This window comes from Protopterus annectens, chromosome 2.part1 (assembly GCF_019279795.1).
Source record: "Protopterus annectens isolate FY-2018-M chromosome 2.part1, PAN1.0, whole genome shotgun sequence".
Taxonomy (NCBI): Eukaryota; Metazoa; Chordata; order Ceratodontiformes; family Protopteridae; genus Protopterus; species Protopterus annectens.
In genome coordinates this window covers 1,552,332,044-1,552,356,488 of record NC_056729.1, presented here as the reverse complement: position 1 = coordinate 1,552,356,488, position 24,445 = coordinate 1,552,332,044, and the positions used below count along the sequence as shown (strand labels likewise).

Genomic DNA, 24,445 nt, shown 5'->3' with positions numbered 1-24,445 from the left:
GTGTCTGACTTTGGTGGCTTTAACAGATCCCTGGTGGCTTTAACAGACCCCTTTGTCTCTTATCTGACCTATTTTGACAGCAATACAAATTATTATTTATCGGCTTAAGGTAAATCCTTTTTAATTTGATTTTATTAATTATTCTGCATTTGACTGGCATTGACCAGAATGCCTTAGCTTGTGTTTAATATTTTATTTTCGAACCAAACTATTCTCCAGCAGAGTTGTTCCAGTTTATAACAGCATTAACAGTGAAGCTCAAGGAGCCATCAGGAAATGTAATCCCCATGTAGAATAACTCGGTTAATATCAAGTGCTCTAATCACTGCTTGGAATATACGAAAGAGAAAGTCAGGTATTTAAGTTTTACTTCTAGGATACCATTCATTAAACTTTTTAAGCCTTTTGCTAGCACTGTTCCTTCTGAAAAAAAAAAACACACATCAACCACGGTCACTTTCACTTGTTCCCCTTCACTGGGGGAACAGCAGGTCATAGCATGGCTGCCAGTCACCCAGGAAAAAAAGTCTCCTCCTTCTGGTCTTAACGCCCTCACGTAGCAGCTTACACACATATTCAAAGATATGAGGGCCTGCAATTTCTTCTTTGTGGGTGGACATATTCCATCACATGGCTCCATTACAGATACGGATTGGAATACCCATATACTAGAAGCAGTGGACCTCTCTTCCTACAGTAGGCGCTGGCATTGCAGCAAGCCAGACTGGCTTACTTTCCAAAAGTAAGGCAAGGTGTCTCATTGTTGCCTACTCCAACTCACAAGTCACTAGCCAATCCCAGAATGTCTGTATCACAGACAATGCTTTTATCTCTCTGGACCACAGTAAGCTGATGCATTACTATGAAGTGATCCACAATGGTGCTTCCAGCCGCTTCCATGATTACAGCCACAATGAATACCTTTTTAAGAATCAACTGTACAACTTTAAATATATAAAGCCATTTTGAATACATTAAACATTGTACAGAACATTTCAAGAGATGCTTCTGTATTCTAAAATCCATTCTAACACACACTATGACAGTATGACAGTAATGGCTTACTTTAAGAGTGGTGCAAAAATGGAATGAACTACATATAAATCTGCTTACGTCAAAAATATAAAACCATGCCAAAAAAAAAAAAAAAAAACAGTTAAGCTGTACTCCCTAAGGAATCAAATTGGACAGATCTTTATCAATGTGTTACATAACTGCAGAGAGACCAAGGTGTTAAAGTCTGGGCTAATAAACTGGTAAGCAGATGGCCAAATGGGCCATATACTTAGAAATGTGGCTGACTAAATCCTTTGATAGGGTAAGATATAAACGGACCGGCACACTAATTGACAGTTCAGTTTAGTTCAAGATTTGTCTAGGTGGCTGGTGAAGTCAATTGCCCTTTCAACTAGTAAGATCGTTACATCAGTGTAATGCAACACAAGTCCCTCTGGTCGATACTGACCCATGGCTGTGAGATACACAAATCAAGGGGATACCAAATTCATGTGTTAGCTTCTGCCAAAAGGCTTAGGATACCCCATTAGAATGTCATAACTTACAAGACTGAAATTCCCACCAGTACAAAATATAGAGTCTTTCTGAACAGGGGCATCAACCTATGCTCAATGGCCTGAAGTATCGTAAAATGTTTAAAGGGCTGAGGGAAGTGGAGATCTTAAGATTTCACATGTTATTTAAGGCAAGAGGTTAGTTGATCATATGGAGAGGTCAGGTAGGGAAGAGTTTAAGAGTGGCAGTCTCATATGTCTTCTTTGGTAGATGCCAGAGGAAGGCTGCATGAAAGTGCAGTTGTGCAGCCATTCCTATCAGTACTAGCTGGCCATGGACTGAACAACATCCTTTTCAGATGGTGGGAATTTATGGCTCCAACAAAAAAGCATACACGTCCACTGCATAAGAAGTGGCATACAGCACCAAAATGTGTTTTGAAGACTACAAGAAAACAGGATGTACCTCTGGACTTATACCCACAGTATGCAAAAATATTAACAATTGGCTAATACTGTTAAAGAAAATTAAGCTACTGATTCAGAAGGCTGCACAAGCAAGATGACACATTGGTCATATGTGGAATAGTGGTGGTGTGGTCTGAAACTGAGTAGCACTTGTGGAGGAGATTGTTAAGGATCACAAGACTATGCAACTGCAGGACTTTATGAATGGGATTATATTAACAATGTGTGGCTGAGTAGTAAAGCACCCCATACCTGGGAGTAGGTAAATGGAGCTCTACCAGCATTGCAGGCTAACATTTATAGGTTCAGAGGAGGTTACTAGGCTAATGGCCTTAGGCCGTTACAAGCCTAGCCATGTAAAAAACAGTATACCCTAACTGACCATAGTTAGGTGGTCGTTGTTAGAGAGATTCTATGATCAGCACCAGCTACCCCTGTCCATGAGGGACATAGGTGCCACCCCCAGAGTGAATTTACTGTCACCCATCCAATTGTCAAGACTGTGCTAAATAAGGTCATTGAGGAGTTCTGCTTCATGTGAAGTGGGAGCTTATTCCAGAGGAGTGGCAATCTCTGGGAGATGCAGCTATATCTCCATTTACAGATGAGGCATGGCAAGGGCTCAGTGATAACACTTAGCATTCTCTGCAAGACTGAGATGTCAAGTATATTTCAAGAGATCTGGAATTTTCTATCACCCTTCTATGGTAGCCCAGCAAATTATGAATGCTATGATGGACACAGTTAAGAAGAATACCCAAACTGTACAGCATTCCTCTGGTCTGACAGGAGACCGGAGATGAAGCTCTACAACCTTGGGCATCCCCTCTGGGCAAGGTCTACAAATCAGACATTCCAGAAGAGGACAGCTAGCCATAAGCAAACCAATGGAAACTGTCAAACAGATGCTAACCAATATGGTCTTTTTGTAGTAGTATTGCAAGAAAGCAGACCAACAACTTATGTGTCAATAGTCTTGACCAATGTACAGATGAAATATTCTTTGATTTTTTTTTTCTGACATTTCATGAATAAATCTGTGGCAGAAGAGTAACAGTGGAGTGACATAATAAAACAATCCAGTCGAAATTCAGAAAGACTTCCATTAAGCACCCACAAGTCTTCAAAGGATGTTGCTATCTTTACAAAAGTGTGAACAGCAAGTTCCATTCAAACCTGGGAAAGTAAGGCATACACAACTGATGGTATGAATATGGAATATCTGCACAAATAACAAAGGTGTGATTGAAAAACATCCAGAAGTGTTATGGATTACTTCTCAGCTTCCTATCCACACAAAGAAAGTAGAAAAGCTCAAGGTACATACACTAGATGATTTTGAACTACTATGAATGTGAGTTATTACATTAGCAAGGCCATACAATGCAGTCACTTCATCTAATCATTAGAACTTACTTTTGCTAATGGTATTGATTCACTAACAAAAAAAAAAAGAAATACACTGAACCACAGATGTGATGTACTACCTTTTATTATTATTTTATCAGAACTAGTCCAAAATGGCACAAACTCCTGCAGGCATCTAAGGTGAAAAGCAAAACAGATAATTTGTACAACTTCCATCATCATAACTACTCAGAAGAGAAGTTTCGAAGTACAGGGTTTTTTCACATGCACATCTAAAAATGTTGTTCATCTAATCAAATGCAGAAAATGGACATCTATATTGGTCCAATAAAATGTATTACATTGCATCAGTGTTCCAGTGTCTTTGTGCTTTCTGTTCTTTACACAGGGAGATAAATTTTTTCTGGAAGCCCCAAAAGTGAGTAAGTGCTTAAAAGAAAGGAACTCTGAAGATAAACACTGATCTGTGCCTTCTCCACAGCAGGACAGAAAGGAAAGTGACTGTGGCTCAACTACAGAGAGAAGAAGAGAGCTGTGTCAAAGAGGAACTTTTCCAATTCTTTAACACAAACTCTGGAGGACACTCAAAGTAAAAACAAAGAAATGTCACTGACTAAGTGTAACAAAGACTGGGGAATATGTTTATTACTCAGAAAATAACACATACACTAAAAAAGAAAAAATAATGTATTATCCAAATTTTTAAAAAATTATATATGACATCCTGGGTCAAGCTTTGCTGGACATAACAGGAGCTGATTTTAACGGTCAACTGGGAAAAAAGGATAATTCCAGTGGCAACTCGGGTTGCCATTTGATAAAGTCCTGGTTTGAATGAGCACTTAATTGATAAAGTAAGAAAGTTCCTTAATACAGATAGGAAGCTTATACCAAACAAGATTTTATTAGTCTGTAGCCTACTAGAGATTATACTTGAAAATAATGTTGTTACTTTCCAAGATGAGTTATTTCTACAGATGAATGGTGTAGCAATGGGCATGTCATGTGCCAACAGCTACGCCAATTTATCATTAGTAAGATGGGAAGAAGAGTATGTTTTATCGGTCTTGAATCCTTATTATGATTGTATCCTTTGGTATGTACGTTTCGTGGATGATGTTTTTATTTTGTGGAGAGGACATGGTTCCAATATCAGTAATTTTGTAGATTATTTACATAGTACAACAGATTTTCTGAAATTTTCCTTTACATCTTCTGACACTTCCATTGACTTCTTAGATGTAAGTGTAACTAAAACTAATTTAAAACAGGTGAAAACTAGTATTTACTACAAACCTACTAGGACCAATGCCTGTCTCCATAAATCTAGTATGCACCCGAGACACATTTCTAGAAATGTTCTTAAAGGACAAGTTTTTAGAACTTTACGCCTACATAACAATGATGAAGAGGCTGCAGGTGCACTGGATAAATTTCACAGTGAATTTGAACAAAGAGGTTATTCAAGTTCAGAAATCACGAATGTGATAGCAGAGGCATGGAAAGTTAGATCAACAAGATGTAAGCCTTACATGAGCTCTCAAGAAACTGATATGAGAACGTCTGGAAATAGAGACATTGATAGGAATACGTTTAGAGTAGTTTTCCGATTTGCAAGTGACATCAATAAGTATACAGATATCATTAAGAAGAACTGGCACTTATTACAGGAAATACCAGACCTTGTCTCTATGATCGGTGACACACCAAGTTTTACTTTCAAGAACAATGTGTCATTGAAGCAACATCTTTGCAATAAAGAACACCAACCCCATAGAAAAAACCTCTCCAACAGACAAGGCACTTTTCCATGTAGAAATTGTGCAGCTTGTCAGTACATTTATACTAAAAATGAGTATATTCATCCAATGAAACACTTTAAATTATATACTAAGAAATATTATGATTGCAAGAGTACAGATGTTATTTATTTTAGTTTTTGTCAAGCATGTCATGCCTATTATGTAGGAAAAACAAACAGAACTTTTAAAGACAGAATATTAGAACACGTAAGGGATATACGGAATCTGAAACAGTCTAATGCCCTGGCAAATCATACTTTAAATACAAACAGTACTCACTGCTTCAAATTTTTGGTTTTACAACAAGTATTAAGGACAAATAGAGGTGGGGACATAGAAAATTATACAGAGGAGCTAGAACAGAAATGGATTATCAAGCTGAATGCAGATAGATATCCGGGTTTGAATGGCTGTACCTCACTAGTCCCTTGCCTTAAAGCAAGACGTCTTAAACATTAATTTCTAGGCTTTAATGTGTTACTATGGTTCATCAAGTTTTTACATTTACTTATATATTTATATTAAATTATTAAAAAGATTTTTATATAGGACACATATTTATATTATATACATTTTTTTATACTTCTTACATATAGCATGGTAAACAATGATGTTTTTTTACAAAGATATATGTATTTTAAGGTTGGTTTTAAATACATAGTTTCCATAAGCTTGTACTAACAGTGTTTAATTGTTAAATTATTTTGATTGTATTGCTTTAAATGTTTGAAACCACACTGATTGCATAAGTATTTAACCAAGCATGGTCTGCATTAACATTGTCTGATGAAGCAACACTGAGTTGTGAAAGCGCTCACCTACTGTTCTTTTTTCTAATAAAGTTACTGTGGATAGTTTTCAGTGTGTAACTCTGGTGCCTCATTCTATTCTTATTGTTGCAGTCTTCGCACCTCAGTGTACCTGTAGCCGTTTGAGATTTGTATTTCTATAGTACAGAACATTTCAAGAGATGCTTCTGTATTCTAAAACCCATTCTAACACACACTATGACAGTTTTTGTGTAACAGTCAGTTGTCATTGTGCATCCTCTGATAGGGAATAGAGCTACATTTTTTTTTAAATTAAAGAAGACAGGCAGCCTGCAATCACTGCTGACTAAAGTGGTGAAAATTAAAAGATGACTGGGATGCTAGTTAAGAAGGGTATCTTGACAGTGCCAGACAGAACAGTTCAGTGAGCTGTCACATTAAATGCAGACTGATCAACAAATATGGTTAACTTCCTGACATCCCTACATCACTGCAAACATTACCAACAGTAATTGAGATTCAGCCCAAGCCTTTATCAGTCTTTCAAGCTGTAGCACTGAAGTTACATTCAAAACAAATGTAGGCTTCAGAAGCCTTAGTTCTTTTAGTGAGAAACTCACCTGATAAGGAGATGCCTCTCACAATCTTCCAAAATGTATGTGCTGGACTGTGACTTTGTAAAAATAAAGCAGAAAATACTGTATAACACATCCAGAGTTAAACAGTGAAGAACAGGAAGTGTAAACTTACAATTGAAATACTTTTCCCCGGAAGACCTGCTATCTTAATCAAGAGGAAGTACCTCAGCAGTTAGCAGCAACTAATGGTCAGTCTGACACCACTGATCTACCATAGTAGGTCTGGCAATATTTCCTTTTCGAGAGGGAAACTATAATTGAATCTTATAGAAAATGCTCTCCAATCGATCTGACAGTTCACCTCACCCTTTCTCAAGTGAAACCTAACACGTAGAATCTCGGTTCCACAAGTCATTTATAGAGCCCTAACCTGCACTTGGAGTAGACAGTTCCTTTTGTCTGAATCCTATAGGCTTTCACTTCCATTCTCCTCAGACACAAAGTATTTGTACTGCACTGAGGCTCTGTGCTCAGAAACTGAACTCACTGTGCCTTGATCAATAGGGATTTCCCAGTTCACCATTATTCCTAAAGTGTTGTGGTCAGGCTACAGTGTATTGTTGTAATGTTGGTGGATGCATTTCAGCTGTATGTGGTACTAACCTAGTACATCATCCACTCAGACAAGGGGGGGCGTTATTCTAAAGTCAGTGTCCACTGCACCAGGGATTATTCCTGTACTGTTGTTACCCTTGCAGGGACACCAAAAACTCTGCAGACTACATTAACCTGCTACTGTAGGGTGACTCCCCACTCAGTGGCCAACCTCAAATCTACTACAATGCAACATGCCACTGCCTTGGCATGGACTAGTACATCAGTAACTTATGATACTGTTGCACTTATTATCATCAAATGAGATCTTCCTTTGCTAAAACCCTTGGAATAAAAGGAAATGAAGGGACTGCACAGAAAGCTGCCCTGACCATGGCTTGACTACCACATGAAGAGTTACTAACCCAAACCTCTGCAACTGCACATTTTCCATAAATGTAAATGTATCCCTCAAGCAGCCTTAAGAATTGAGACCACAAACACAAAGATCTCATTAAAAAGACATAATCTTGGTCCTCTACCATGGATAAGCACAAGTGACCTTATCCCAAAGACGGCATCTGAACCTACTGCACCACTACTATCTTGCACAATGAGTTTAAGAACAAGCCTACTTGCTTTTCACATAGGATACGACTCCAATACCACTCCAAGAACACCACCACCCTACCACCATCCCCTTTAGGACTTCCTAGAAGGCTCTGATTGCCAAGGTCACTGACCGCATTTTCTACAGGTTCAAATGTTCAAATGTTCAACTGTTCCATCAGTTAAATATGCCTAAGAAAGAGACGATAAAAAAGCTTCTCAGAATCAGATGTAGCTGCAGTTAAGAAAATGAAGGATGTTTAAAGAGTTCTCACAGATCCTCTGCACCAAACCACAAATTAAACTACATGCTCCAAACAAGGAATTGGAGAGAGAATGCCATCAGATCCCTCTCTTGGGCTAACAGGATCCTCAAACGAAACTGTAACTTCCTTATGTGAAGTTCTGTATCCTGTAGTCGGTCTCATTGAAATGTAGATTGACATAAGACAGAGTTAACTCTAGCAGACTACTTGCTTTGGGAACACCTTTCCAAAACCACGTTAATATGTTCTGAATCCTGTCATTTGTAAGAACTGTCACCTGTTTGATGTAGTCATAAAAAGCACCTAGAACGCTTGTCTTGGATGGAATCAGATGTGATGACCTCTGGTGAATGGCAACTTCCATACAGGCCTGAGTTATACCAATAACTGCTCGAATTAGGTGATCTTGAGACTGTACGGAAATCAAAATGTGGTTGTCCTCTACCTCAACACTGCCACTACAATGTCAGACACTGGAGTAAATGCTTATAGTACTCAGTTAACTACATACTAAAACCCTCAGAAAACTCCAATGCAGTTCAAACACTTATCACAAGCTAGTAAATTTTTACCTTGTGCAACGATAGAGGACCAGAGCCATGCTTCTTCACAGGAGGTAATGTCATTTATTTGGCAAATTATTTTTGTAGCACTGGCATCATTACTTCAGCATGGCTCTTGCTTTGATTGCTATGCTCAACACATCTTTGCAATCTGAAAACAGTCTGACATTGAATGACTTCCATCTTGTAACCCAGATCACCCCAAACCTAATGGTCTGGATGAAGAACATTCTTGTTGCCGCAACAGTTACATATTCTGCATGCCCACTATTATCAACACCGTTTTTATTGCTGGCAAGTATGTGAGACATAAAAGAACCAGTTCTAAAACAGATGTTGAGGGGAACAATGCACCTTCAGTCGCACTGTCTAACAAGACACTTAATAGCTTTAGTTCTGTCAGCAAAGCAAGGATTTTCTAACATAGTGAAGAACTGGGCCCCCATTTCATTGACTATCTAACCCTTCGACAGAATTTACTCCTAGCAGTTTATCCTGAAAGGGTAGCCCACTACCTCCCCCAACCCCAGCCAACACCTAACAGAATGGGGAAATTCTTACTGAGAATAAAGAGTAACCTTTTCAAAGTGGTACACAACACATCCAGATTTTTTTTTTATGATTATTATTATTATTATTATGTTTCAAAGATAACTATTAACAGACAAATCTTAACTCACCATACTAATAAACAATGATGCAGTAAGGCCATATCCAAACAGCGAAAACATACACATAAGCAAGCAAAGTAAACACAGAATACTAACATACAAAAGTCAACATTCCTCATTACCAATGATATACAACAGTAATGATCAAGAGTCATTCCAAAAGTTCATATCCAAGTGGGCATTTAACCATAGATTACGGAAATAAACACATCCAGAATTTTAGCCTCCTCATCACCCCAAAATAACTTCTGCACCACATAATTTACTTGTAGGATCCTGTCACACCCACAGTGTTACTATATATGAGATGTTCATTGTCTGGTTCTTTGTTATTATACTTCAAAATCATGAAAGAACTCCAGACATGCCAAAGAATGAACCTATTTTAGTTATGGCATCAAAAATCTTTATATCTTTATCTAAAGGAAAACGCACATCAACTATTTTTGGTACTCCCATTGTTATCTTTCAGATTCAGAATCAATCTTATTAAGCTAAAGCATAACTTCATCAAGCATATCAAATGTTTCTAAGTAAATCTTTTCTGACTTGCATATCGGTTCAGGAGAAAGAAATTCAAAGCATCGGGAAGGAAAAAAGAAAGGAACTCAGTAGATCACCGGGATAAGAATGTCTTTCTCTGCATAACCTTCAGCCAAGACTAATGTTCTAAAAACAGTCTTCTATTCATTCTTTTGCAAATAATTTCAGAGTCCTACAGTGCATCCTCAGGGTAACACATTATCAAGGTATGGCACACCAGAAAATGGTTTATCATCTCCCTTGCTTTTTCCTCCATTTGGGGCTATGATTTCATAAATCTAGATAACATTTACTTTCATTTAGATGAACATATGTTGTGAAGAGTAAAACAGCTATCCAAACAAAGGAAAATCATTTTACTCAGAAAAGATATATCACAGACAGAAAGCTTGGGCACTCTTAAAATGTATTACTACAATATATTCAAGATAAACATCTTACATCTCTTATAACAATTCACTCCTCTCTTGAACCTTGTTATAAGAAATCCTACCAAATATAGCTTTCTAAAGAATAATGTACAATACTTATTTTATTTTTTAAACAGCATGTCCCTCTAAGAAAAGGAGTTTATCTCCACTTATCAGCAGTTGAAAGCCTAAAAATGAATCAAATACCCTAGTGTCAAGTGCACTATAAAGCATGGTACACTGCTTCCTGTAACACTTTTTAACTTCTAACATAAGAGACAAACAGTATTCACTTACAGATCAGTCCATCAAAATAAATACAGGCATTGTCAATATACACGTGTTGCTGTAACGGCAAATACAATATTAAATTGCTTGTTTAAAAAGTGGCACAACTCTAAACATGGTTTCTGAAGTATAATAAAAAGAGACAAGACAGTGAACATTATTCTCTAATGGCTCCAATCTTTTTTTGACTTAATGAGTTAGCCCCTACACACTGTCTTCAATTATCAGGGAGGAGGAAGTAAAGAGACTCAATTTGAATGGTAAAGGGGATGAGCTAATGGCAGCCATACAGTATCACACAGCAGAAGTACACAAAATGTTATGCTTAAAAAAACAGGAAGAGATGATGTGATATTTTAGAATCCAGACCTGGTCCCCATAATCAGAAGATGGGGGAAAAATAGTCAATTGAGATAACTGGGATCTAGTGAAGAATGGCAACTGTAGTAGAGGTAATAAAGGGATTGTTATAATGAAACAATCAGCAGCAATTAAAAGTATTACAGTTGTATTCACCAACAGGAAAAAAGGTAAAAGATGATGTATGATGAAGGAATGTTCAAGACTAAATTAAATAGGTACAACTTTGACACACCAATTTCAAACAATATAGGAAAAATGGTAACAGTAATTACTTTAAGAGTGGTACAAAAATGGAATGAACTACATATAAATCTGCTTACGTCAAAAATATAAAACCATGCCAAAAAAAAAAAAACAGTTAAGCTGTACTCCCTAAGGAATCAAACTGGACAGATCTTTATCAATGTGTTACATAACTGCAGAGAGACCAAGGTGTTAACGTCTGGGCTAATAAACTGGTAAGCAGATGGACAAATGGGCCATATACTTAGAAATGTGGCTGACTAAATCCTTTGATAGGGTAAGATATAAATGGACCGGCACACTAATTGACAGTTCAGTTTAGTTCAAGATTTGTCTAGGTGGCTGGTGAAGTCAATTGCCCTTTCAACTAGTAAGATCGTTACATCAGTGTAATGCAACACAAGTCCCTCTGGTCGATACTGACCCATGGCTGTGAGATACACAAATCAAGGGGATACCAAATTCCTGTGTTAGTTTCTGCCAAAAGGCTTAGGATACCCCATTAGAATGTCATAACTTACAAGACTGAAATTCCCACCAGTACAAAATATAGAGTCTTTCTGAACAGGGGCATCAACCTATGCTCAATGGCCTGAAGTATCGAAAAATGTTTAAAGGGCTGAGGGAAGTGGAGATCTAAGATTTCACATGTTATTTAAGGCAAGAGGTTAGTTGATCATATGGAGAGGTCAGGTAGGGAAGAGTTTAAGAGTGGCAGTCTCATATGTCTTCTTTGGTAGATGCCAGAGGGAGGCTGCATGAAAGTGCAGTTGTGCAGCCATTCCTATCAGTACTGGCTGGCCATGGACTGAACAACATCCTTTTCAGATGGAGGGAATTTATGGCTCCAACAAAAAAGCATACAAGTCCACTGCATAAGAAGTGGCATACACCACCAAAATGTGTTTTGAAGACTACAAGAAAACAGGACATACAATGTACCTCTGGACTTATACCCACAGTATGCAAAAATATTAACAATTGGCTAATACTGTTAAAGAAAATTAAGCTACTGATTCAGAAGGCTGCACAAGCAAGATGACACATTGGTCATATGTGGAGTAGTGGTGGTGTGGTCTGAAACTGAGCAGCACTTGTGGAGGAGATTGTTAAGGATCACAAGACTATGCAACTGCAGGACTTTATGAATGGGATTATATTAACAATGTGTGGCTGAGTAGTAAAGCACCTCATATCTGGGAGTAGGTAAATGGAGCTCTACCAGCATTGCAGGCTAACATTTATAGGTTCAGAGGAGGTTACTAGGCTAATGGCCTTAGGCCGTTACAAGCCTAGCCATGTAAAAAACCAGTATACCCTAACTGACCATAGTTAGGTGGTCGTTGTTAGAGAGATTCTATTATCAGCAACAGCTAACCCTGTCCATGAGGGACATAGGTGCCAATTTACGGTCACCCATCCAATTGTCAAGACTGTGCTAAATAGGGTCATTTAGGAGTTCTGCTTCATGTGAAGTGGGAGCTTATTCCAGAGGAGTGGCAATCTCTGGGAGATGCATCTATATCTCCATTTACAGATGTGGCATGGCAAGGGCTCAGTGATAACACTTAGCATTCTCTGCAAGACTGAGATGTCAAGTATATTTCAAGAGATCTGGAATTTTTTATCACCCTTCTATGGTAGCCCAGCAAATTATGAATGCTATGATGGACACAGTTAAGAAGAATACCCAAACTGTACAGCATTCCTCTGGTCTGACAGGAGACCGGAGATGAAGCTCTACAACCTTGGGCATCCCCTCTGGGCAAGGTCTACAAATCAGACATTCCAGAAGAGGACAGCTAGCCATAAGCAAACCAATGGAAACTGTCAAACAGATGCTAACCAATATGGTCTTTTTGTAGTAGTATTGCAAGAAAGCAGACAAACAACTTATGTGTCAATAGTCTTGACCAATGTACAGATGAAATATTCTTTGATTTTTTTTTCTGACATTTCATGAATAAATCTGTGGCAGAAGAGTAACAGTGGAATGACATAATAAAACAATCCAGTCGATATTCAGAAAGACTTCCATTAAGCACCCACAAGTCTTCAAAGGATGTTGCTATCTTTACAAGTGTGAACAGCAAGTTCCATTCAAACCTGGGAAAGTAAGGCATACACAACTGATGGTATGAATATGGAATATCTGCACAAATAACAAAGGTGTGATTGAAAAACATCCAGAAGTGTTATGGATTACTTCTCAGCTTCCTATCCACACAAAGAAACTAGAAAAGCTCAAGGTACATACACTAGATGATTTTGAACTACTACGAATGTGAGTTATTACATTAGCAAGGCCATACAATGCAGTCACTTCATCTAATCATTAGAACTTACTTTTGCTAATGTTATTGATTCACTAACAAAAAAAAAAAGAAATACACTGAACCACAGATGTGATGTACTACCTTTTATTATTATTTTATCAGAACTAGTCCAAAATGGCACAAACTCCTTCAGGCATCTAAGGTGAAAAGCAAAACAGATAATTTGTACAACTTCCATCATCATAACTACTCAGAAGAGAAGTTTCGAAGTACAGGGTTTTTTCACATGCACATCTAAAAATGTTGTTCATCTAATCAAATGCAGAAAATGGACATCTATATTGGTCCAATAAAATGTATTACATTGCATCAGTGTTCCAGTGTCTTTGTGCTTTCTGTTCTTTACACAGGGAGATAATTTTTTTCTGGAAGCCCCAAAAGTGAGTAAGTGCTTAAAAGAAAGGAACTCTGAAGATAAACACTGATCTCTGCCTTCTCCACAGCAGGACAGAAAGGAAAGTGACTGTGGCCCAACTACAGAGAGAAGAAGAGAGCTGTGTCAAAGAGGAACTTTTCCAATTCTTTAACACAAACTCTGGAGGACACTCAAAGTAAAAACAAAGAAATGTCACTGACTAACTGTAACAAAGACTGGGGAATATGTTTATTACTCAGAAAATAACACACACACTAAAAAAGAAAAAATAATGTATTATCCAAGCTGGACATAACAGGAGATGATTTTAACGGTCAACTGGGAAAAAAGGATAATTCCAGTGGCAACTCGGGTTGCCATTTGATAAAGTCCTGGTTTGAATGAGCACTTAAGCCTTAAGTTTCAAAGGCTTTAATAAATCTGGATTGCATTATCCTTTTTATTTGGTTTCCAGAATTTTACCACTTTTTGTAAAAATTTGATTTTAATTAAAGCCAGCAGGGGGTTAAATGCTACACAGGAGTATTTAATTATTTTATGTTTGTTTTAATTGGAGAAAAACATTCACATGATTGAATTAAATAAGCTATTTAAATACTGGGTTTTTCCACTGTAAAATGTACTTGATGAAATTTCCATTACTGTGCATGAAAGTGCTTCTTAAGTATCATTTGTTTTCTCACCTTAGATACTGTTGGGTGGCATTTCCCCTGGCAAGACAAGTTCTTAAAAAAGAACAGGTATTTCAATGAAGAAATTTTGTTTTCCCATTTTCCAAACAGGACACATCCAGATCCAAGATGGAAAGGGTGTTGAGTTGCATAAATTGGACAAAAAAAAAACAAGAACACTACAACACTGGGAACATATAAGAAGAGGGAATGAGTGGATGGAGGGAAAGGGTGAAGGGCCACTTTAACTTAAAACAAGAGTAGAAACTGGAATATGAAGGTCATATTAGAATAGCAAAAAAGACTAAAAATCATCCCATGTGACACTCAAGATAAACCTGTTTGTAGAAATTATTGTAAAAGATAGTGAAAATCAGGCAAAGCAAAAAAAAATGTGGTAAGTTCTACCTGTAAAAGAAAGTGGTACAAGACAAGAAAGGGATAGGTGTACCAAAACAGGGATGGGAAAGAAACATGGGCGGCAAATAGAAGAGGACTGGAAAATCATAACCACTCTCTCTCTCTCAGTATCCTACCAAAAGTAGAAGATTCCAGTTTTTCTGTGAGAATGCCTCCACAAATATTTTAATACTCCTGTAAAATTGTGACTTCCATTGTGGGTTTGAAAATGAAGAGACACGCACATATAAGCATAACTTCTGGGAAATGTGGAACATTGGAAGAATTCTAGAATGTAGTCCACAAAATATCCATTAGGACGTTTGACTGGAAAATCTTCTTAACTAAAATGTGGTTACTAGGGCTGGATCTTGGGACAGGTATGAATTGGTACAAAAAAAAAACTAATGGCAGTGTTTATGATGGGAAAGGCAACACTAAGCAATGGAAGGCAAGAATAAAGCCCACCATATGGGTGATTAAAAAACTTAAGAAAATCCATCTTCAGTAACATAAAAATATAGTGCAAGAAACGGGTGTAAAACCTTTAAACTCAGCAGACACACTGGATGGGATATATAGGGGTAGGGAGTGTTAAGGAAACCTAAGATTGTACTAAATATCATTATCCCAGACACTGCTTTAAATGCATCTATAAATGCAATACCACTTTTATATACATTACAATTGTGAAGCCTGCTATGCAGCTTTGATCTCTCACTACTCAGAACCATAGTGATGTATGCTTGCTACTTTGCTTCATCTCCTTGTTTTACCATTCTGTCATATTTGCTTTATTTTTGTTCTAGTTTGCTGCTCCTCTGGAGCCCATGCTGTGGTTGAAAAGGGTCAGACTTCCTAACAATTATCAAATGGCAATTAATCAGCAAAAACTCTTTTTTCTAGAGGCTCCTTTAGCTGTTTAAAACTTTCATTTAAAGGCTCACTGCTGCTTTTCAGCTGTGAGAAACATTTCTGCAGTTTGTTTCCCACCCTCCCTGTTGGTATAGTGTTTTTATAGTTGGTGGCTTTGCAGTTGCCCGCCCCTAGTGTAAATTTGATCTGGGACTCTCCTCCCAGTCTAGTGTCATTACCTCATTCTACCCAGTACTGGGAGAACATTTGAGAAGGCCAATCAGCTTAGTTTCTGCTACTCCTTTCTCTTTCCTTTCTCTCTTTCCACTAAAAAAAAAAAAAAAAAAATGTATCTAATTTTACTGTATTTGTGTTTCTTCCTACTTTATTTTGCTTTTGCGTCATCTTAAAAGTACTCAGTTGTATTTATTACTGCTTGGTGTAACTCATTCTAAGCATTTTAGTTTAAGCACTTGGCCTTCAGACCAGTTGTTTTACATTAAGAAGGTTTGTGGTCTGCACTGTAGTGGCAGAACAGGTAGCTTACATCCTTCTAAGTAGGGAACTGCTGATTGAGGGCTCAGTGTCTGTTATTCTAAAAGTGTATTAATTCTGGTTTAAGCACTTGGGCTTTCAGGCCAGTTATTTTACATTAAGAGGGTTCATGGTCTACACTCTTATGGGAGGAGAGGCTGGACTCTGCCCTTCTGAGCTGGGAATTTCTGGTTAAAGGCTTATAGTGCCTGCATATCTGAACTGCTTCTTACTGAAATTGGTACACCTTGTTTGCTGTAGCATAGACTAGATCCAGGCCTGCTGAATCTAGCTTTGTTTGTATGCTTGTTGTTTGTTTGCTTGTTATTTCCCTGTAACACTAATTCCACCTAAAACACGGCTTCTCAACGCTTCTGTGGATCCCTAGTGATATCTGCATTGCTTACTGTACTTATTTCCTTGTTTCACTAGAAAGAAAGTTACTGTTTGCCGTTTTTGCATTTAAGTTACCTGTAACACATTGCACTTAAGTTACCTGGCACTTGCTCACTAAAGCAATTATATAAGTCAGCACTAAAAATTAAAAGCACTACACCCTCACTCCCCATTGGCCCTTGTTTTCAATTAAAAAGGAATTCCCAATATTATTCTAGCATGTCCAATGGTCAGTTGTCAATCTCCTCTCCGGTCCAGCTGGTGAACCTGGGAATCTTGAGGCAATGTTACAACTGCCTCATGTACACAGACAACCCTCTCCTCCTCCCAACAAATTCCAACACATGTGAGAGATGCAACCATATAGCCAAACTGGAGGCTAAGCTCGCTCAACTCAGTACTGGCATAACCAGTCAGGAGGAGAAGGAAACCACACTCACTACAATTCCAGTCTCACATAGACCTACCACGACAGCAAACCAAACACATAATCACACAAAAACATACTCGGAGGCTCTAAATAAAGATATGCCTAAGCAGCAGAGACCTCCAAAGCAGACACCCAAGCAACCGCTACCCCAAAACAAAATACGTGCAACACATATCTCACAAAGCCAGTGTGCCGAACAGTCACAGCCCTTAAGGCTAAACAACACACCTGATACACTTGTAATAGGTGACTCTATCGTCAGGCACACTGACGTCCCGCTCACCAGGCTGAACAAGGAGAAGGTCACGGTGAGCAGCCTGTCGGGCGCTAGGATCCGCCACATAACACAAGCACTCAGGTCACTCCAAGGCAAATACAAATATGACTCAGTCATTGTCCATGCTGGTGTGAATGACCTGAGACGTACCTCCCTGGACTACATGAAAAGAGACATAGAGGAGCTCTCTTAGCATGTAGCCCAGGCCGGTATGACCCTGACCTTGAGTAGCATCTTACCCTCACCAAGAATGATGCCACAATATGAAGACAAGATGATCAATTTCAACAATTGGCTTAAGTAATGGTGTCATTCAAAGGGGATCCAATGCCTGTCAGCCTGGGATGATATGCTCGACAAGCCACGATGCTTCTCTAGGGACGGCTTGCACCTGTCACCCCTGGGCTTTCGGATATTGGCAAAGGCTCTTGCTACCCCCATAGTGCCTTTTTAGGCAAGGCTCAAAAGACAAACCCACCTCCATAGGTATCACAAGGGATAAGAAACGAAGAGTAATGCTACTCAACGCCAGAAGTCTAAATCTCAAGATGCACGCACTTGAAACTCTCCTTAGCATGGAGAACATCGATATCTGTGCAGTAACAGAAACCTGGTTCAGGGCTCCCGAGAGCACCCCAGCACTACCAGGTTATACCTCATACCATGCTTTTCGGCCCCAAAACTTGGACCGAACCACAAAAGGAGGGGGAGTATCGATATTCATCAAAGATACCCACACCTCCAGGTTGGTGGCAAAGCACGAAGCATCAGAGACAATCCATGTGCAACTAACAGTGGGTACAACTGCCTTCCAGTTTATAGCCTGCTACAGACCACCCTCCCAAACCCAGAAACCCCACTCAGCCTTCCTGAGAACACTGGAAAATATGAAGGTCTCTCCAAACACCATTATATTGGGCGACTTCAACTACCCAAACATAGACTGGGAGCATTACTCTAGCTCCAAAACCCTAGCCCAAAGGTTCCTAGAATTCATAAACTCAAATGCTATGGAACAACTTGTTACCACTCCCACAAGAGGGGAAAACATACTGGACCTGATCATCACCAACATGGGGACTCTATGCTTCAGACCAGAAGTGTATCCCTCACTGGTAAGATCACACCATAAACTGATCTCACTGGATATTCACATCCCGATCCCACCCACTGCCCAGAAAACCACAGTGAAAAACTTCTCTAAAGCCAATTTCACACTCCTCAAAACCGAGGTGGAATCCTTCAAAGCCCCTGGGCCTGTGGAAAATATGGCTCAGACCGCAGAATCCTTTATAAATGCATTCTATGAACACCTTCATGAATGCATGGATCATGCAATCCCAAATAAAACCAAGACCCAATCCTCCAAAGGCAGACGTCCTGTCTGGTGGACCCCAGCCATAAACAAACTATACAATAGAAGGAGGAAGCTACTACATGATAGAGCAAAATCCCAAAAAGGGAAGGCATCTCTGATCAGTATTAGCAAAAAACTAAGGGCACTCATAAAATCGTCTAAGGCCAGCTTCGAGAGAAAAATTGCACAGGACACTAAGGATAATCACAAGGCTTTCTTTAGTTATTTTAGGAACCTGGGTGGGAATTCCCAGATATGCTCAGAATTAGTCCAAAATGACAAAAAATACACAGAACCCACAGACATTGCCAACATCCTAGCTGACAGGTTCAGCGCAAACTCCCCCCCCCACCAAAAGGGCAAATATCTATCCCAGCAGAGTGCTGCCCCCCTGACATCTCAGATGCTCAGCTAAGAGCCGCCCTCTCCAAAGCAAAAGACAAAGCATCAATGGGACCAGACGGTGTCCCAGGCTGCGTCCTACATGAACTCCAAGAAGAGCTAAACCCAAACTTAAAACTACTGTTCAATCTCAGCCTTACTACAGGATATGTACCCAAAGTGTGGTGTACAGCAACAGTGGTCCCTCTCCACAAAGGTGGTGCCTCAACGGACCCTGGAAACTATCACCCCATAAGCCTGACTAGCTTGGTCTGCAAAGCTATGGAAAGGATCATCATGGACCTCATAAATAAAGATATTGGGGACCTACAGACACTGGATCCTACCCAGTTCGGCTTTGTTAAGGGCAGATCCTGCCTCTTAAACCTGGTCGACTTCTTTGAAACAGTCACCAAGGCCATTGACGAAGGGAAGGTGGTCCACACAGCCTACCTGGACCTCGCAAAAGCCTTCGATGCAATACCCCACTCGGGCATTATAGATAAGCTCACCAGCTTAAATATAAACCCCTATGTCACTAGATGGGTTGCAAACTGGCTCAAGGACAGAACCCACATAGTTAGAATTGCTGGAGCCATAGTGGTGTCCCACAAGGCTCAGTCCTGGGACCTCTCTTGTTCGGTATATATTTCTCGGAGGTACAGGCCAACACAGAAGGATTGTGGCTGACCAAGTTCGCAGATGACTGCAAACTGGGCGCCATAATCGACTCTCCAGCCGACACAAGCATCCTCCAAAAGGGCCTCATAGAAACAGACAACTGGTGCCAGAGCCATGGGCTCAAGCTAAACGCCAAAAAGTGTATAGTCATCCCCTTTGGCAAAAACAAAGTGCCCATAAATTACCACATAGGTGGTAATCCATTAAGTACAGAAGAAGTAATTAGGGACCTGGGGACCCAAGTTGATAGCAATCTCTCATTTGACAACCATGTGGCCAAAGTGGTTAGAAAAACATTTTATACAGCCCACCTAATCATGAAGGGATTCACATCTAGATTAGGGGAGGTCATCGTGCCTCTTTACTCATCCCTCATCAGGCCCATAATCGAGTACAATGCCCCTTTTGGGATGTACCTTACCAAACACCTGCAGCAACTGGAAAGACCCCAAAAGTACCTCACCAAGAGGATCAAAGGGCTCAAACAGATGCCATATGCTGCCCGGTTAAAGAAACTCCAGCTCTACTCAGTGGCATACCGCCTGCTCAGAGGCAACCTGTGCCTGACGTATACAGCCATGTCCAACCCGGAATTAAGGGACATGCTGCACCTCAAAAAATCCAAATCCCATCGAGCTACACGCTCGAGACTTGAACCTCAGCACTGAAATAAATAGGACATGCTAGAGGGACAGATTCATAACCCAGAGGCTCCCTTCACTCTGGAATAAAATCCCAGTCCAGGTTAGGCAGAGTCCCTCATTGACTCTCTTCAAGAGGAATCTTGACGAGTGGATGGGAGATCGTAGGTTTACCCCGGGTATCACTTCTGTGTCACTGTTAGACAGAGGCACAGTATACTAAACCTCGAAAAAGGGCATAGCAAAATTAATTTAAAATGGGTGGCGAAAGCCAAACATACTCTGGCTAGGCTTATAAATGCCCTACGGCAGATAGCCTAGTATGAACCTATGAATACAGGGCTATTTGCTCACACTATCTGTAGATTGCCTTCTCCGATTTGTTCAAATAATTGTTAATGTTTGTCGATACGGTTATAAACTAATTAATGAAAGACTAAAAAATGACTCGTTAACAACAAAGTCAAGCATGCTCTGTACTCTAGTGTCAATTTTTTCTTTGCCTCACACAGAAACATTGTAGCTTTTTCAGGCTACATTATATCTAAAATTGTCTAAAGTGATGCCTCTAAAAACAAGCAAATAACTTGCTTTTAGAGATGATTTATAATTTTAGTAACTGCTGGGGGGGGGTAGAGTTGCCACCTTTTCAAATGCCCAAAGTGGGACATTTTTGGTACAAATGTCAGATTTTAAAGGGCAAAACATACTCACGGCCAGTACAAAGGTCAGAACTTCATTTTTTTGCCTAAATAAAAGCTTATACTTGTAGCATTTCAGTTGCTTATTCTGTTTCTTATAACATTTAAGTGTTGGATACAGAATAACTGTTTTATGCAACTATTACATAAAATATAGGAAATAATTTTGTCCTAAAATCTCAGGACATTTGCCATTTTTACAAGTTTTTTGCAGGACACAACTGCCCAAAGAAGGACTCTCTCGCAAAGTGGGATGGGTGGCAACCCTATGGGGGGGGTGCAACACTTTGAAAGAAAATTCTATTTATTAAAATGCCAGGTGGGTTGGTGGCAATAAAAAGAGAATGTACAAAATTGAATGTTCTGACTGCACTCTTGGCTAACAATCCCTAAACGTTCGCAGAGATAAAAAAAAATCCAAACGCTGCAATCTGGGACCTTGGTGCCCCCTAGCTTTCTCAACAGTCAAGAAGAGCTAGCCAAATAAATTATTTATGTTGGAAAAATGTAATAAAACAAATAAAAATGATTGTACAACACATCACGTTTTTATCTTCTGTTTTGTCGCATTACGCTTTCATAAACAAAATTGTGCCACACTTACAGAAGATAACGGGCTTCTCCTGGACACCCATCTTTTAGCCGAAAAGAAGCTTGTTTCAAAAAACAACGCACTTTCCCCTTCTTATTATCCATACCCCCTAAAGTAAATAACTGAATCTGAGAATATTCTTCAACCCTGGGGAAAAGTTTATAACTGCTCACTTATTCAACGTTCTTAAAAACCTGTACAACAGCAGATTGGTCCGGGTATTGCACCTATTTATTTTGTCCGGCTAATCTCGCCTGCCCTTGACATCGCTGTACTATCATTATGAGAAACGTTCCTTATTTTGGTGTCTTAAAAAGTCCATGTTCTGAGCTTTCTTAATGAAGTTATCAATCTTTTACCAAGTGGTCTACATGTTCCACAGTATGAGAGGGAATGTTCTACTCTTGTGTGATTACATTTTGTCTACATGTTCCACATTATGAGAGGGAATGTTCTACTCCTGTGTGATTAATTGTCGACGGATATACACCGCACTACCACAAGCCAGCAGTGTAAGAATTTTCGTCCAAGAATAGTCAAAGTAACACCCACTTTGTCACATCACTCTCATTCCTTCCCTTTGTCAGGTTCCACTCTTATTTTAGTTCCCATTATGAACTCAGTATTACTTTTGCGTCCCCCCTCAGCTTTTTGTTCAGGCTCACGTTGGACTTTTCCAAACTTTCAGACAGCTAGTATTTAAATCCACGTCCAATACTCCTATTAAATAAAATTTTCCTTTCTCTTCCCTGAAGATTCCATATCGTGTTTAAGTTTATATATCTATGTATTGTGTATTTTCTGCCTACAACGCGTTTATCCCTCTTTTTTCTTGTTGTGCACAACTTGCTATTACAGACACAAATAAAGGGTAAATTAACTATAGATGCACATTAGACGACCAGTGAGTTAAAATGTGGACTGAAAACGCCAACTATCTCTGCACACAGTCAGTCTTGTATACTGTTGCCATAACAACTCTTGCTGGTGAACCCTGAGGAACTAGGACTCGGGACTTCTTAACATCAAAGCGTAAGAAAGCTGGACTCGGTCATAAAGAATACGAGAGTTGGGGGTGGGGGCAAAGTCCAAAACCAGGTACAAATTTTAAATATTGTTCTTGGAAAGTAGCTGAAATAATGGGTTTTGTAATAGTATACATTTTCTGAAGGTTATTAAGTCTAAAACTCAGATGTCTGTCTTTATTTGGTTAAGGTTTATACTAGGTTAATACCTCTCAATTGTACCTCATTACGAGGAACGTTCCTCATTTTGAGTCTTAAAAAGTCCATGTTCCTCAAAGTTCCACATTGAAAAGGTCTGTCACACATTCAGTGTTGGGAATATTTTTAACTGATATCCATGGTAAATAGGGTTGCCACCTTTTCAAATGCCCAAAGTGGGGCATTTTTGGTACAAACGTCAAATTTTGCTGGTGAAACATACCCAGGGCCAGTACAAAGGACAGAACTTCACTGTTTTGCCTAAATAAAAGCTTATTCTTGTAGCATTTTAGTTGCTTATTCTGTTTCTTATAACATTTAGGTGTTTCAGATACAGAATAACTGTTTTATGCAACTATTACATAAAATATAGGAAATATTTTTGTCCTAAAATCTCAGGACATTTGCTATTTTTTCAATTTTTTTGCAGGACACAACTACCCAAAGAGGGACTGTCCCTCGCAAAGTGGGACAGGTGGTAACCCTAATGGTAAATAGTACTGAATCATGTTAATTCACCAAAAGAACTTTTTATAAGTATAAAGTAGCCCATTTTAATCATCCAGGGACCTTCCTATTTGAAGTTGGTCATAAGCTGTTGGGAAGTGTTCCACATTTTGCTCATTTGTTCCACATTATGGGGGCAGCATTCCTCATTTAGGAGGTGGAAGGTTGAGAGCTATGCTAACTACCCTTGTGGACCATTTTAAGCCTAGCCAATTACCCCACGTCAGAATCAAACCCTGTACTGTGTATCTGTGAGGTAAATACATTAACAATTATGCCAACCTCCCATTACCATTTAGTGATGTCAGTCCTCACCGATTTGCCAGAAAACCACAAATTTTATGAGGAACGGATGAAAAATATGAAGCAGAAATCTGAAACTTCTGCGAAAAACTGGATGTGCTTGGGACAGTGATTTTTGTAAAAATATGCTTAGGAGAATTCTGCTAAACAAGCCAATACTGCAGTACCTTCATTAATTTATTTGTTATTGTTTTTCTATTCTGTGATGTTTTATTACAACTATGGGCAGAAACCGAAGATTAGTAAGTTTGTTTGCTGTTGTTTTACCGACAATTCGGTGTTTCTTTACCGAAGTTGCATCGCTTAAAGGAACACAGCACTCTGGATGTCTTTGCTCAAGAATAAAGGACAAAAACAGTGACAGTTTCTTAAATATTACTCAAATTCACTTATTAGAACTACAGTTATGCTTCTGCATGCATTTTCTGAACAAAAAGAAGGTTGTGGTTGTGTATTTCGGCTTTTTCCCGGTTAGGGGTCGCCACAGCAGAACTCCGGTCTGCTAATGATTGGCAGTTGATTTTTACATGCCGAGTTGCCAGCCCTGATGCACAACCTTTAACGAAGGTACGCCCATTCACGCATGTCTCCACGCAGAAGACCCTCTAGCTGAGAATCGAACCGGACAGCGTCTTACTGTGAGGCGACAATGAACAAAAAGAAGGTAAGAGACTTTAATGTCTGGCATTGTTAATGTTGACCGACTGTAACCCTTAATGATTTGGCAATGTTGTAGTG

General features: G+C 39.2%; 1 protein-coding gene across 1 annotated transcript in view; it reads right to left on the bottom strand.

Annotated features, from left to right (window-relative positions):
- CCHR2.PART1H18orf21 (chromosome chr2.part1 C18orf21 homolog) overlaps positions 1–21,891 on the bottom strand; it is a 329,037-nt gene extending 307,146 nt beyond the window's left edge. Inside the window, exon 1 of the mRNA XM_044063004.1 lies at positions 21,687–21,891. Within this exon, the coding sequence (XP_043918939.1) occupies positions 21,687–21,778 (92 nt within the window). The 5' untranslated portion in view covers positions 21,779–21,891. The remainder of the gene's footprint in view (positions 1–21,686) is intronic.
- Positions 21,892–24,445: the final 2,554 nt, after the last annotated feature.